The sequence below is a fragment of the Capricornis sumatraensis genome, chromosome 11, assembly GCF_032405125.1.
Source record: "Capricornis sumatraensis isolate serow.1 chromosome 11, serow.2, whole genome shotgun sequence".
NCBI lineage: Eukaryota > Metazoa > Chordata > Mammalia > Artiodactyla > Bovidae > Capricornis > Capricornis sumatraensis.
In genome coordinates this window covers 63,031,609-63,047,275 of record NC_091079.1, presented here as the reverse complement: position 1 = coordinate 63,047,275, position 15,667 = coordinate 63,031,609, and the positions used below count along the sequence as shown (strand labels likewise).

The window sequence follows — 15,667 nt, the reverse complement described above, 5'->3', positions numbered from 1 at the left end:
ATTTCCACTGTATAATCATAAGGGATTTGATTTAGGTCATACCTGAATGGTCTAGCAGTTTTCCCTACTTTCTTCAATTTAAGTCTGAATTTGGTAATAAGGACTTGTTTTTGTTGACTGTATAGAGCTTCTCCATCTTTGGCTGCATAGAATATAATCAATCTGATTTCGGTGTTGACCATCTGGTGATGTCCATGTGTAGAGTCTTCTCTTGTGTTGTTGGAAGAGGGTGTTTGCTATGACCAGTGCATTTTCTTGGCAAAACTCTATTAGTCTTTGCCCTGCTTCATTCCACATTCCAAGGCCAAATTTGCCTGTTACTCCAGGTGTTTCTTGACTTCCTACTTTTGCATTCCAGTCCCCTATAATGAAAAGGACATCTCTTTTGGGTGTTCGTTCTAAAAGGTCTTGTAGGTCTTCATAATACCATTCAACTTCAGTTTCTTCAGCATTACTGGTTGGGGCATACACTTGGATAACTGTGATATTGAATGGTTTTCCTTGGAGACGAATAGAGATCATTCTGTCGTTTTTGAGATTGCATCCAAGTACTGCATTTCGGACTCTTGTTGACCATGATGGCTACTCCATTTCTTCTGAGGGATTCCTGCCCACAGTGGTAGATATAAGGGTCATCTGAGTTAAATTCACCCATTCCAGTCCATTTTAGTTCACTGATTCCTAGAATGTCGACGTTCACCCTTGCCATCTCTTGTTTGACCACTTCCAATTTGCCTTGATTCATGGACCTGACATTCCAGGTTCCTATGCAGTATTGCTCTTTACAGCATCAGATCTTGCTTCTATCACCAGTCACATCCACAACTGGGTATTGTTTTTGCCTTGGCTCTATCCCTTCGTTCTTTCTGTAGTTATTTCTCCTCTGATCTCCAGTAGCATATCGGGCGCCTAATGACCTGGGGAGTTCCTCTTTTGGTATCCTATCATATTGCCTTTTCATACTGTTCATGGGGTTCTCAAGGCAAGAATACTGAAGTGGCTTGCCATTCCCTTCTCCAGTGGACCACGTTCTGTCAGACCTCTCCACCATGACCCACCCGTCTTGGTTGCCCCGCAGGCATGGCTTGGTTTCATTGAGTTCGACAAGGCTGTGGTCCTAGTGTGATTAGATTGACTAGTTTTCTGTGAGTATGGTTTCAGTGTGTCTGCCCTCTGATGCCCTCTTGCAACACCTACCATCTTACTTGGGTTTCTCTTACCTTGGACATGGGGTTATCTCTTCATGGCTGCTCCAGCAAAGCACAGCCACTGCTCCTTACCTTGGATGAGGGGTATCTCCTTACCGCCACCGTTCCTGACCTTCAACGACCTATTTTTTTAAAAACTTCATTTATTTTCGGCCGTGCTGAGTCTTCGTTGCTGTGTGCGGGCTTTTCCCTAGTGGCGGTGAACAGGGCTACTCTCTTTGCAGTGCAGGGGCTTCTCCTTGTGGTGGCCTCTCTGTTGCAGAGCACAGGGTCCAGGGGCATGGACTTAGCAGTTGTGGCTCCCGGGCTCTGGAGAGCAGGCTCAGTGGTGGTGGCACACAGGCGTAGTTGATCCCTGGCATGTGGGATCTTCCCGGATCAGGGATCTAACCTGTGTCTCCTGCGTTGGCAGGCAGATTCTTTACCACTGGATCAGCAAGGAAGCCCCTCAACAGATCTATTTTTTGTCTTCCTTTTTCTAATAAAGAAACAGAGACTTCGAGATGTTAGTAATTTACCCAAGGTCGCACAGCTAGTAATGGCAGAGTGGATTTGAAGCCACATGATCTAATTCGTGAGAGTTGGAATGTGAAGAAGGCTGAGCACCAAAGAATTGATGCTTTTGAACTGTGGTGTTGGAGAAGACTCTTGAGAGTGCCTTGGACTGCAAGGAGATCCAACCAGTCCATCCTGAAGGAGATCAGCCCTGGGATTTCTTTGGAAGGACTGATGCTAAAGCTGAAACTCCAGTATTTTGACCACCTCATGTGAAGAGTTGACTCATTCGAAAAGACTCTGATGCTGGGAGGGATTGAGGGGACAACAGAGGATGAGATGGCTGGATGGCATCACTGACTCGATGGACGTTGAGTCTCAGTGAACTCTGGGAGTTGGTGATGGACAGGGAGGCCTGGCGTGCTGCGATTCATGGGGTCGCAGAGTCGGACACGACTGAGCGCCTGAACTGCACTGAACTGAACTGATCTAATTCGTTCCAGAGCCTGTGCTCTTAACCATTACCTTTACTGCCTCTCCCAGAGAGGCCCAGGACACCCCCTTAGCAGACACACAGGGAGTCTGTACTCAAAGACTAAATACTATCTGTTCGTTGAGGAATAGTTGTCTCTTAGTCTATTACTTGGGGTTTGAATTTTGGCTTCACTAAAAGTAGCTAAACAACCTACTTTTAGCTTCTTCCCTTTCCATTACATGTTCCATTTTGACCTGTTTCTAAAATACAGATTGATCATCTGTCTCTCCCTCAGGTTCAAGAGGGTTCAATGACTTCCCTCTGCTTACAAGGACATGACAAACCACTCAGCCTGGCACGTGAGGCCCCATGAACTGGCCCAGGCTCTCTGTCCTCATCTCCCATCCTTCTAATAGCACTCCTAAGCAGATTACAAGGCAAGGACTTGCCTAATGCCTTGCCTGAAATGTGATTCTCCCCTCTTGAAATCCTGTTCAGTCCTCGAAGCCAGGTCAACCTGAGCGACAGATCACACAGAGCAGGGGTCCCCAACCCCCAGGGCCATGGTGCAGATCCATGGCCCACTAGGAGCCGGGCCACTCACAGGAGGTGAGTGGCGAGCGCGTGATCTAACTTCATCTGTATTTACAGCCACTCCCCATCGCTTGCTTTTCCACCCGAGCTCCGCCTCCTGTCAGACCAGTGGCAGCATTAGACTCAGTCCCTCGGACAGCTAGGAGATCCAACCAGTCCATCCTAAAGGAAATCAGTCCTGAATATTCATTGGAAGGACTGATGTTGAAGCTGAAACTCCAATACTTTAGTTGCCTGATGCAAAGAACTGACTCATTTGAAAAGACCCTGATGCTGGGAAAGATTGAAGGCGGGAGGAGAAGGGGATGGCAGAGGATGAGACAGTTGGATGGCATCACCAACTCAATGGACATGAGTTTGAGTAAGCTCCAGGAGTTGGTGATGAACAGGGAGGCCTGGCATGTTGCAGTCCATGGGGTCACAAAGAGTTGGACACAACTGAGCGACTGAAGTGAACTGAACTGAAGGAGCTTGAACCCTACTGTGAACCACACATGCAAGGGGTCTACATTGCTCGCTCCTTGTGAGAACCATCCTGAAACATCCCCACATCCCTAGGCTGTGGAAACATTGTCTTCCACGAAACTGGCCCCTGGTGCCAAAAAGGTTCAAGACCACTGACATATACAGTAACGACGAATATTACTACTTTTAAAAAATAATTCTAAGTATTATTAACTCTTCTAATACTCAACTAAGTTTGAGAGAAAAGAAAACTTGAAAAGCCTTTTGTCAACATACGTGTAATAAGGTTTTCTACAGTAGACTCAAGCTCAGTTGCAAACTGGGAGAGAATATTTAGTATTACTGATAATGTTTTCTCCCCCTGCCTCAACAACTCTAAATCTACCAGAGGGCCTTTGTAGCAATTTTCTCAAAGTGTTACAAATTCTACTTTGTATATCATCTCTTCGTGTTTAATTATAAGGATTTGAATTTACAGCACCAATTAATCAGTAATTAGATAGTACTGTACCAAAAGAAATTAAACAAAGATAAAAACAAAAACACAACACAGCACAAGGCCGTATCATCTGGTAATGTTTCATGTAGCATGATAACAATACTTCCCGAGAAATATAGGTTAACTGAATCATTAGCTATGTATTCTTTTGATTTTTTTTATTGTTGTTTTTAGTAACTTCCAGTACCGATGGGAAACTTAAAGGTAATCCAAATACAGAAACGCCCCGATTATACTAATATTTATTCCTCTTTTTACTCATTAGAAATGTGCTTTATGATACTCAATAATTATTTTGAAATGTCAGCTTTTGGAAATGCAAAATAAATGCATATTTTATAATGATACGTGCTCTATTGATCTTCATACTTAACACACAAATCAGCTTTTGTGTTAATTATCATTGAGACTATAAAGCATAAATGTGCATGTTAGATGTGAAAAATCAAAAAAGCCACAGAGCAGACTGAGGAAGGAAAAATGAAGGTCCCTGAAACCAAGAGATAGAGCAAAAAACCATAACTGTGTAACAGGTCCCTTTAGGGATGGGAGCAAGTGGTAAGGGGACCTTCTCCCTACAAAGTCATGCCATTTCCCTGTGCCTGGCTCATGGAACTCTTTTCCATGTTCTTAAACCTTTTGTTAACAAAAGGAAAAAAGAAGACTGATAGTTGGAAAGAGAAATAAGCAGCTCCCGTAATTCAGTCTTGGAAGAGATGGCAGCATGGCCTGCTCAGGTGCGCCCCCTGCTGGCCTGGAGTGATCCTGACAGCTGAGCTCAGGCTGTGGAAGGAGCCCCACCATCTATTTATACGTAATAGTCTCTAGAGCAAGCTTTTCTCCTTCACCGCCCCCAAGTAACCCCCTCCCTCTGTGGCCATGACTACATGGGAAGACTGAGACATTAAACACTCAAAGTTACTTTAAGATGTTTTACATTCTTTCCCTGGTGCTGTTTCAGGAGGTCTCATTTCTGGAAAAAAAAAATAATAAGATCAACTTTACTCCCAAGTGTGAGGATCTTCTAAATTGTAGATACTGTAAAATCTCTTAACAGTATGCAAAATGAGTGAGTAGTTTCTTCCCTAAGCGTATGAAACTGTCTTGAAAGTTTCTGTGCAGTGAATTTCGTTGTGTGCTCTCAAGCTTGCTTTCTAGAAGTACTTTTCTCTGAACCGACTAATTTGTCTTTTGATGGATCAATTTGCCAAGAGAGAGCATAAGGTACTTTGAGAAGAACTACAGAAGAAAATTTCAAACATTCCCATCTTTTGGTACCTGAGATTGAAAGAGTAAGCTTTGCTTAGTAATTCAGCACTATGGTGAACATCAGAGAGCCAAATTGGAACAATTTTGATAATTTCATGGTGAAATTGATTGAGCAGTTCCCCAACCTGCCTTAACTGGGAACTATTTGAGTTTTCTCTAAGTCAGGAATCTTTTTTCCCCTTTGTTGCTTTGAAGCGATGCTATGAAGTTGCTCTCTCGAGTTCATTGCTTTTACAAACTGTACAGCATACCTGTGGATGAAAACCACCTTTGTCAAAGTGTCGATTCCTTTATCGATGTGACTTTTTACTCCTCTCCTGTACTCCTTCAACTGTTCCCTCATTTGAAACAAAATATTCATCTCTGAGGAGGCGGTACAATTTATCTGATGTCAGGGTACTAGTAATGCACACATTTTTGCCTCTCAATGCTAACTTCATTATTGAAATGAATTTAAACAAGCCGGCTTCAGTTCACAATGATCATTATCTGATGAACCTTTATTCAGGGTTAGCTGACCAAACTTAATGAACCAGAGTAACCTCTTCTTCTCAGTGGCTCTTCACATTAACAGCATAGCAACTACCCTCTGCCCTAGCCTTCTTCTCGTAGACTGTGGAAAAGCCAGCACTGGAGTTTAAACACCCCTCACTGCATTTTCTCCCACCCTCTCCATCGCAGTCAATGGGTCCAGTTAATGCTCAAGCCAGACACCTGGGCACGTTCCCTTCTGCTCACCCCCCACACCCAGTGCAGCGGCCAGTGCTCTGAGGCCACTTGCTGCTGCCCCTGCCCCAGTCCACGAGACTCTTTCCCCCTGTCTGGATTCCTAGCAATTATGTCCCAACTAGCCTCCCTGCTTCTATGCTACCTTTCTTAGAACTCATTCTCCATAGAGCAGCTGAGGTCATGACTTTTAAAATATCAATCATTTTACATCATTAGACCGGCTTCAAGCCTGCTGGTCACTTCCTGTTCCACCTGGAATAAAATCGAAGCATCTCCCGTAGCTGAAAGACCCCGCATGACCAGTTCAGCACCATTCTCCCCTTCTCACACCAGCGGGTCCCTCTCCAAATATCCAGTGCTGATTCCTGATGCCTCGCCTTCACACAGCTGTCTTGGCTGCTGGGGTCAATTTCTCCTCCTCCTCCTTCGCAATTCAGCTCAGAGGTCACCTCCTCGGAGGGCCTTCCCTGCCCCCGTTGAGTGCAGCTGTCCACAGTCCTTGTCATGTCACATTGTCTGTGCCTGACATAGCACGTGTCACTGCCAGAAATTAGTCTCTCCCTCTTCGGTTGTTTGCTGATTCTGTGTTTCTGCTCACCAGCCTGGTGTGTTGTTTACCACATATCACCCATGCCTAGAAGAGTCTAGCCCTGTGCTTCACTCTGAATGAACACCTGTTAGATGAATGACCAGTGGATGAACCTGACACTTCCTAATATTATGTAAAATTTTAATCAGATTTTGTTATTAAATTAAATTTTTGACACACTGTGCAGCTTGTGGGATCTTAGTGCCCTGAACAAGGATTGAACCTGTTTTGCAGTGGAAGCTCAGAGTCTTAACCACTGGACCATCAATACTATATGATTTTGACTGAATCGCTTAACCTCTGGACTTTGACTTCCTCATCTGTACAATAAAACTAACAAACATTGCATTTCCATGGGGACAATCTAGAGGGGTAAACGTGTGTGGTAACATGGCACGGAGATGCAGAATGAACAGTTAACCATGCCCCTTCCTGTTTTCCAGGAAATCTTCGGAGGAGCTGGACATGGACAAGGTGACAGCAGCCATGGTACTCACCAGCTTGTCCACCAGCCCCTTGGTTCGGAGCCCTCCTGTGCGGCAGAACGGTAAGCCTGGGGCGCGGCCCAGGGAAGGGTCCTCCCACATCAGGAGCAGAGCTTCTCTTTGAGGAAGCTCTTTTCTTTTTCTCTTTTCTCTTCCCCTTTTTTCCTTTTTTGCCAGTTGTTTTTTAATTACACAACACATGAACACACTCGTATTTTAAAATTCAGCCATGTGGTGCACAAACCCTCCCAGTGCCAGTCCCTCCCCAAAGGCAGTCACTCTCAGCAGTTTGGAACACATCCTTCCAGACTCTGGTCTGTGCACTTATGTGCAGACTCATTCCTAACACACACAATGGACCCTCACCCACTAGTGGGAAGGGAGGGGAAATGTGGAAGAAATGGACCCCAGAGCTACCAGCCTCCTTCCTCCTCATCGTCCCAAAGACCCCACTGCATCTCATTCCTACATCCACCCATTGAGTGCACATTTACTGACCTCCACCACCTTTCCAACTTATCTTTAAGAACTTGTGCTCCATACCCAGGTAGATGGAGATTGGTCTCATGAAGTTAATTCCCCAGCCTTTTTTTTTTTTTTTCTTTTCCTGTTTGGTTAGAGGGATAGTTGGACCAAAGAACTCTAAAGATTAAATATTTTGAAAAAGCATTATCCCAGGCTCCTTAATCCGTTCTTTTATTCAGTATATATTTATTAGGTACCCTAACAGATGCAGCCTGGCGTGCTGCAGTTCATGGGATTGCAAAAAGTCAGACATGACTTAGCAACTGAACAACAGTCATAATAGATGGTTTGACTATATCACTGAAACAGTGTCCATACTCCTAGGTAATGTACAGTCTTTTGTGGGGAAAAAACTATCACAGCTGTACTAATAGCTAGCATTTATTGAGTACTTAGTATGTGCCATAGACTAGGTTTACTTTATCTCATGTAATTCTCACAATTCTATGAGATGTTATCACTATTTTACAGATGAGTAAACTGAGGCACCTGAGGATTAGCTGACTTTAAACAGAGCTGAACTTCTTTCCATATCATTCTGATTCCATATCTCCTGTCTCAGTCATGATATAATATTGACTCATATAATTCAAGATGATAAATCAGTAGGGCAGTAGGAGATGAAGCTGGAGAGCCTGGCAGGAAATCAAGGAGTCATATCTGTCTGGTTATGAGTTTGGACATTCTTCTGAGGCTATAGGGAAGCTATGAGATGATTGAAACATTGGAAATTTATAATTGGGTATACAAGACAAAAACAAAAAGTAAACAACAACAACAAAAAAAACCACGTGTGTCCTGAACCTTGGTGGTCACGGTGGGGATGCATATAGGGCATAACTGAGAAAGATGAAGAAGGCAGAATCAACAAGACTTGGTGATAGAGAAGATAAAGGAGAAGGAGTGACGAGGGTGACTTCTGGGAAGTTCATTCCCAGTGATGATGAGCAAAGGCAGAGGAAGAGGTCTACTGGTGAATGTTAGGAGCAAGAGGTGGGGTAGCCGAAGAAGATGAGAGATCCATCTTGAAACACGTTTCGTAGGGAATACCTGGGTATCATCCAGAGAACAGGATCTGATGGGGTTCTGGGTCAGCCTGGCAGAGAGATCTGGGCTGATGAAGAACTGGGAGGCGACATTTTGAAGCCATGGATGTAGATGGGCTGACCCCGAGAGAGCTGTGGAAAAGTAGAGGATAACGAGAAGGTGGCTAGGTGAAAAGTGGTGAGCCGCCTCATTATGTAAGGAAAAGGACCCAGGAAGGGAGAGGGGTAACTGGAGAAGCAGAGGGAAGCAGGAAAGTGCGACTTCATAGAAGTCAAGGGAAAAGCTTGTTTCAAGGAGCAACATCTGATGCTTCAGAAGGTCGAGGCGAAAAGGACTCAATTCTGCATCAAGAAGAATGTCATGGCTTTGAAAAGAGCATTTACAGTGGACGACCCGTGGAGCGGAAGCCACATTGCAGATCAGTGAAATGTAGTATTCTGAGGCTGCCAGGTGGAACTTACCAGCCAGGGAAAACCTCCTCTCAAAAGACAGCCTAGTCACTGATGAACTAGGGTTCCCCCATAATCTGGTTATAAGCAGAAGGTGTTAAAATAAATTTGTGGAACATCCATCAAGTCCTCACCCAAACTTAATGCAATCTATTTGGGAATGGGAAGAATGATCAAGATGCTGGGAATTAAGATCAATACCAGAAATCACGATGCCTACTGCCTTGATTCCCCACAAGCTGGGGTGATGTCACTTCACATAGAGTAGCCACTGTGCTTTTGAGATGAGGCTGATCTTTCCTGGTAGCCTTCTCAGCTTGGCAAAGCTGCAAAAGAAAGATGATAGGAAAAGCAAGGCTGAAGTCATCCCCAAAACCTATTCTAGGAAAAAAGAATTGCAGAATTTCATGGAATCCTCAGGGGAAAACAATAATTTTGATGTACTCATTCTTTTTACCATTGGAATTTTAAAACTGAGAACATTTTTATATTCCTTTGTATTGAAATGTTAGGATCAAAATAAACCTTTTGCATCTTCAGTACAAACTTTTCTTAGCATAGTTATAAAGAGAGTGTTCATTATGACTTAAAAAAAATAATTACCCAGATAGTAATCCCAAATTTCTGATGTCCCTCATTTATTCTGCAAAAGGAAGCAAATTCTTAAAAAGGGAAAGCAATTTATGATAATGAAAGCTATTTTTTAGAAATAAAGATTATCTCCACAATTATTGCATATCAGTGAATTTTTGGAAACTGTTGTGATCCTCTACTGTGCTAGGATCAAGGTGGCAAGAATACACAGAAGAACTGTACAAAAAAGATCTTCAAGACCAAGATAATCACGATGGTGTGATCACTCACCTACAGCCAGACATCCTGGAATGTGAAGTCAAGTGGGCCTTAGAAAGCATCACTACAAACAAAGCTAGTGGAGGTGATGAATTCCAGTTGAGCTATTTCAAATCCTGAAAGATGATGCTGTGAAAGTGCTGCACCCAATATGCCAGCAAATTTGGAAAACTCAGCATTAGCCACAGGACTGGAAAAGGTCGGTTTTCATTCCAATCCCAAAGAAAAGCAATACCAAAGAATGCTCAAACTACCGCACAGTTGCACTCATCTCACACAGTAGTAAAGTAACGCTCAAAATTCTCCAAGCCAGGCTTCAGCAATACGTGAACTGTGAACTTCCAGATGTTCAAGCTGGTTTTAGAAAAGGCAGAGGAACCAGAGATCAAATTGCCAACATCCGCTGCATCAAGGAAAAAGCAAGAGAGTTCCAGTAAAACATCTATTTCTGCTTTATTGACTATGCCAAAGCCTTTGACTGTATGAATCACAATAAACTGTGGAAAATTCTGAAAGAGATGGGAATACTGGACCACTTGACCTGCCTCTTGAGAAACCTATATGCAGGTCAGGAAGCAACAGTTAGAACTGGACATGGAACAACAGAGTGGTTCCAAATAGGAAAAGGAGTGCGTCAAGGCTGTATGTTGTCACTCTGCTTATTTAACTTCTATGCAGAGTGCATCATGAGAAACGCTGGGCTGGAAGAAGCACAAGCTGGAATCAAGATTGCCAGGAGAAATATCAATTACCTCAGATATGCAGATGACACCACCCTTATGGCAGAAAGTGAAGAGGAACTAAAAAGCCTCTTGATGAAAGTGAAAGAGGAGAGTGAAAAAGTTGGCTTAAAGCTCAACATTCAGAAAATGAAGATCCTGGCATCTGGTCCCATCACTTCATGGGAAATAGATGGGGAAACAGTGGAAACAGTGTCAGACTTTATTTTTGGGGGCTCCAGAATCACTGCAGATGGTGACTGCAGCCATGAAATTAAAGGACGCTTACTCCTTGGAAGGAAAGTTATGACCAACCTAGATAGCATATTGGAAAGCAGAGACATTACTTTGCCAACTAAGGTCCGTCTAGTCAAGGCTATGATTTTTCCAGTAGTCATGTATGGCTGTGAGAGTTGGACTGTGAAGAAAGCTGAGCGCAGAAGAATTGATGCTTTTAAACTGTGGTGTTGGAGAAGACTCTTGAGAGTCCCTTGGACTGCAAGGAGATCCAACCAGTCCATTCTGAAGGAGATCAGCCCTGGGATTTCTTTGGAAGGACTGATGCTGAAGCTGAAAGTCCAATACTTTGGCCACCTCATGTGAAGAGTTGACTCATTGGAAAAGACTCTGATGTTGGGAGATTGGGGGCAGGAGGAGAAGGGGATGACAGAGGATGAGATGGCTGGATGGCATCACTGACTTGATGGACGTGAGTCTGAATGAACTCCGGGAGTTGGTGATAGACAGGGAGGCCTGGCGTGCTGCGATTCATGGGGTCACAAAGAGTCGGACAAAACTGAGCGACTGAACTGAACTGAACTGAACTGTGCTAGGAAAGGATCATTTTGTTAGGATGTGGGTCCAAAATGAGGGAGATTCCAGCAAAATGCCTGTCTGAATTTTTAGCAAAAGCTGGTTTAAGATAAGAAGACACTGCTCTCTAAAAAACACTAGGAATTGGTTCTGACTTTTTTTCGGAGAGATTTATTTCTGTATTCCATTGTCCTTCTGATTAAATAGTGTTTCTAAAGGAAATGCCATTCACAGGGAAACAAATAAATTAACTTCTGGCACTGGCAGGAAGCAATGTGTAACCACACTGTAACAATAGTTGGCTTCAAAATTATTTCAGTTCCTCATCAGTTCACTTCAGTTGATCAGTTATGTCTGACTCTTTGCCACCCCATGGACTGGGAGCCCCCCAAGCCTGGCAGCACGCCAGGCTTTCCTGTCCATCAGCAACTTCCAGAGCTTGCTCAAACTCATGTCCATTGAGTTGGTGATGCCATCCAACCATCTCATCGTCTGTTGTCCCCTTCTCCTCCTGCCAGTTCCTCCTACTTACCATAATTACAGATCTTGCTCCACGAGCTTGTTTTATTATACAAGTGTGTGCTTCAATATATTTATAAGCCTCCTGGGCCTGCCGAGTGAGTTTGTCCACCAGGTAACATTACCTAAGGCCTTAAACTAGACTCAGCTTGAAGTCTTTTATTGAAAAGAGCTCTTTTATTTAGTAGAGGCAACTCCAGTTCTGGGAGTGTCTCAGTCTCTGTGTAGACCACAGGGAGTGAGATGCTGGTTTGGTTTTGTTAATGCTATCAAGGTGTGAGCTTGCATAACAGACCATGTAATTCTGATAGAGCTTGGCTTAAATGAGATGGTTAACTTACTTCTGCTATTCAACTTAAAACTTCATTCATCTAACTGAACTTTTTCCTTGACAAAGTTGAGGAATATGCTGGAAACCTATAATTAGGTAAAGATAGTCAAGAAATTTTTTGATGAATGCTAGTATGTTGTTTTTTATGAATGCTAGTATGTCTTCAGTTCATTACTAATTACACAGATGTTAATAGCATTTCTTTAATGAGGCATTTTGGGATTTTTTTCCTTCTGGTAGTTAGGATATAGTTTTAATATATTCAAAATGCACATTAATATGGAGGAGAAATTATCCAAAAGAAAGTCAAATTTATACAAATGCTAATTAAGATTGGGCATTTTGAAAAATAAATCAAATCTTCAGTGATTAAGAGAGCCCCTGAAGACATTCCAACTGGGCAAAAATCTCTCTATATTAGCAAGCATTTCATCATGTTTTCTTCCACAAGTGGAAAAGTAAAATTCAACACCAGTCGTATCAGTAATTATTACCAATAAGTTCTTTTCTGATCTCAGTGTTGCCTGAAAAAAAGAAGAATGCTCATACCTGGGGTCTGCATGTACTGAAGGAGAAGGAGGGCCAACTGGTAGGCCAGCGTTTGAGACCCTGGCCCATCCTTGTTATGTACTAATCATGGCAAGTTAGTTAATTTCCTGGTGCCTCAGGGACCTCATCTGTAAAATGGGCATGGTAATCCTTGCTCTGAAAGACAGATATTATGAGAATGCATCAGATTGTGTGAATAAGCTTTGTAAGATGTAAGTGAAATGAAAGTGAAAGTTGCTCAGTTGTGTCGACTCTTCAATCACATGGACTATAGCCCACCAGGCTCCTCTGTCCATGGAACTCTCCAGGTCAGAATACTGGAGTGGATAGCCAATCCCTTCTCTCGGGGTTCTTCCCAACCCAGGAATCTAACTGGGGTCACCTGCATTGCAGGCAGATTCTTCACCAGCTGAGCTACCAGGAAGCCCTTGTAAGATGTAAAACATACACCAAATGTAAGGCACAATTATTTGTTATAATAAGCTGGATGGCAAATGACTTCAGGTAATCAGAAATTCTCTCTCTTAGGTTCTTAAATCTTACATCGACTCTATAAATGTATTCCAAAGATCACAGCCCTGTAAGAAATTCCTTTTAAAATGTTAAAATGTGGGGATAGGGTTTGGAGAAATGCCGCAAATCATTACTCCCTTAGTAACATAGTCCATAAACACCTGAACTTCCTAAACTTAGTGAACCATAACATCTTTTTTTTCCTCCTTGTTTTCATGTATTCTCCACTATCATCCTAAAGAACTAGTTTTGCATAAAGCAACATCCATCAGAAAACTCTTAGAAAAGGCCTGTCCTGAGGGGGGCATAGCAACCCACTTTAGTATTCTTGCCGGGAGAATCCCATGGACAGAGGAGCATGGTGGGCTACAGTCCACAGGACAGAAGCGACTTAGCGTGCACGCATATATGGCTAAAACAGATGTTTATAAACAAACTATCATGCAACTTTTTTGAAAGTATAAATAGAGTACAACGTACATACTGAGCTGTTGCAAATTACCAAGTTGGCTACAGGTGCTTTCACCAGCAGGGAATCTCGGCCCTCACTGCCCCTCTGACCCCGGCCTGGGTGCCCCGGGAGCCCGGGACTGGGCGCTGACGCTGTGCTTGTGTGCTCCGACAGAGGGCCTGAGCGGATCCTGGAAGGAGGGGGGCGGCGTGCCTTCCAGCACCAGCAGCAGCGGCTACTGGAGCTGGAGTGCCCCCAGCGACCAGTCTAACCCGTCCACGCCGTCCCCGCCGCTGTCCGCCGACAGCTTCAAGCCCTTCCGCAGCCCCGCGCCCCCGGACGATGGCATCGACGAGGCGGAGGCCGGCAACCTGCTCTTTGATGAGCCCATCCCCAGGAAACGAAAGGTTGGTTTCAGGTTTCATTTGGGGGGAACCGGCTTCCTAGGGTGGTGATTTTGGCACTTCTCCAACCAACGCCCCTTCTGATAGACAGAAACAGCCCGTGTTCGCCTCTAATATCCTTTGAAGTCTTCAAATAAATTAAGGGTCACGATTAAAGACAAATAGAAATGATTAAAGTATTACTATATTTCTTCCAAGTACGCATCCCCACCCTACTCCCAATCTCACCCCGTCCTCTCCTCTGGTTGTAAATCGCTGCACTGGTAACACCAGGTAATCTAGGAAAGAATCTGCCTGCAATGCAAGAGACTGGGGTTCGATCCCTGGGTGGGGAAGATCCCCTGGAGAAGGAAATGCAACCCACTCCAGTATTCTTGGAGAAGGAAATGGCAACCCACTGCAGTACTCTTGCCTGGAGAATCCCATGGACCAAGGAGACTGGCAGGCTGTACATAGTCCATGGGGTCTCAGACTTGGATAGGACTGAGCAACTAACGGTTTCACAACACTTCCACCTGGGACTTTACCAGTCAAAAAATCGGACTGCAGGCTTGGTTTGGTTAACTCACTCTCTCCGTGGGAATTAACTTTTTCATCTGTAAAATAAAATTATGTTTTTCTCTTTTCTGCTTCACAGACTCTTAAAGGGTTGTGGGAAAGAAGATTTTCTGACTTATGTTTATAAAACTAGATGTGAAATATACATGAAAGCTAAAATGTAAACATACGTAGTATTTACATGCCCCAAATTATGTATTTATTAAATTAGAAGTGAAAAAATAGATCTAGCTGATTTAACTGCACTTGTATTTAATCCTCACAGAAATCCTGTATGGTATTGTTTTCCCATCTTGATAGGAGATTGAGGACCAGGGAAGTTATACATTTAACCCCTGCCGTGCAGGTTAGAAGGCTTCCCAGGTGGCACTAGTGGTAAAGTGAAAGTGAAAGTGAACTCGCTCAGTCGTGTCCGACTCTTTGCGACCCCGTGGACAGTAGCCTACCAGGCTCCACCCATGGGATTTTCCAGGCAAGAATACTGGAGTGGGCTGCCATTTCCTTCTCCAGGGGATCTTCCCAACCCAGGGATCGAACACGGGTCTCCTGCATTGCAGACAGACACTTTACCGTCTGAGCCACCAGGGAAGAACCCACCAATGCAAGAGACCTAAGAGAGGTGGGGTGGATCCCTGGGTCCCGAAGATCCCCTGGAGAAGGAAATGGCAATACACTCCAACATTCTTGCCTGGAGAACGCCATGGACAAAGGAGCCAGCTACAGTCCACAGGGTTGCACAGAGTCGAAAACGACTGAAGCAGCTTAACACACACACATGCAGGTTAGAAAGGGCCAATGCTGCCTTTCAAACCCAGGTCTGCCTAACCGAAAGCTCATATTCTTTTCATTCTCTTCAGATACATAAAGTGATTATGTTCACTCACAATTTTAAAAAGCATTTCTGTTTCATAGAATAAATAAATACTACTGCAATATCTGGAAAATGTTGTAACATTATTTTTAAATCTCCATGTAAATAGACTTTAAAAATATATTTTAGTTTTTTAGTTTGCAATTGGTAGCTTCATTATTAATGACTACTCACAAACAAAAATCCAAAGAAAACCCTGTGGACTGCAGTGCAACCGATTTTCCCAGTTCATTTCAAAGAGAAAAACAAAGAGATGGC

General features: G+C 43.6%; 1 protein-coding gene across 1 annotated transcript in view; it reads left to right on the top strand.

Annotated features, from left to right (window-relative positions):
• The window catches only part of ZNF704 (zinc finger protein 704), a 242,713-nt gene that overhangs the window by 190,082 nt on the left and 36,964 nt on the right, over positions 1-15,667 (top strand). Inside the window, exons 3-4 of the mRNA XM_068984034.1 lie at positions 6,767-6,870; positions 13,751-13,983. Of these exons, the coding sequence (XP_068840135.1) occupies positions 6,767-6,870; positions 13,751-13,983 (337 nt within the window). The remainder of the gene's footprint in view (positions 1-6,766; positions 6,871-13,750; positions 13,984-15,667) is intronic.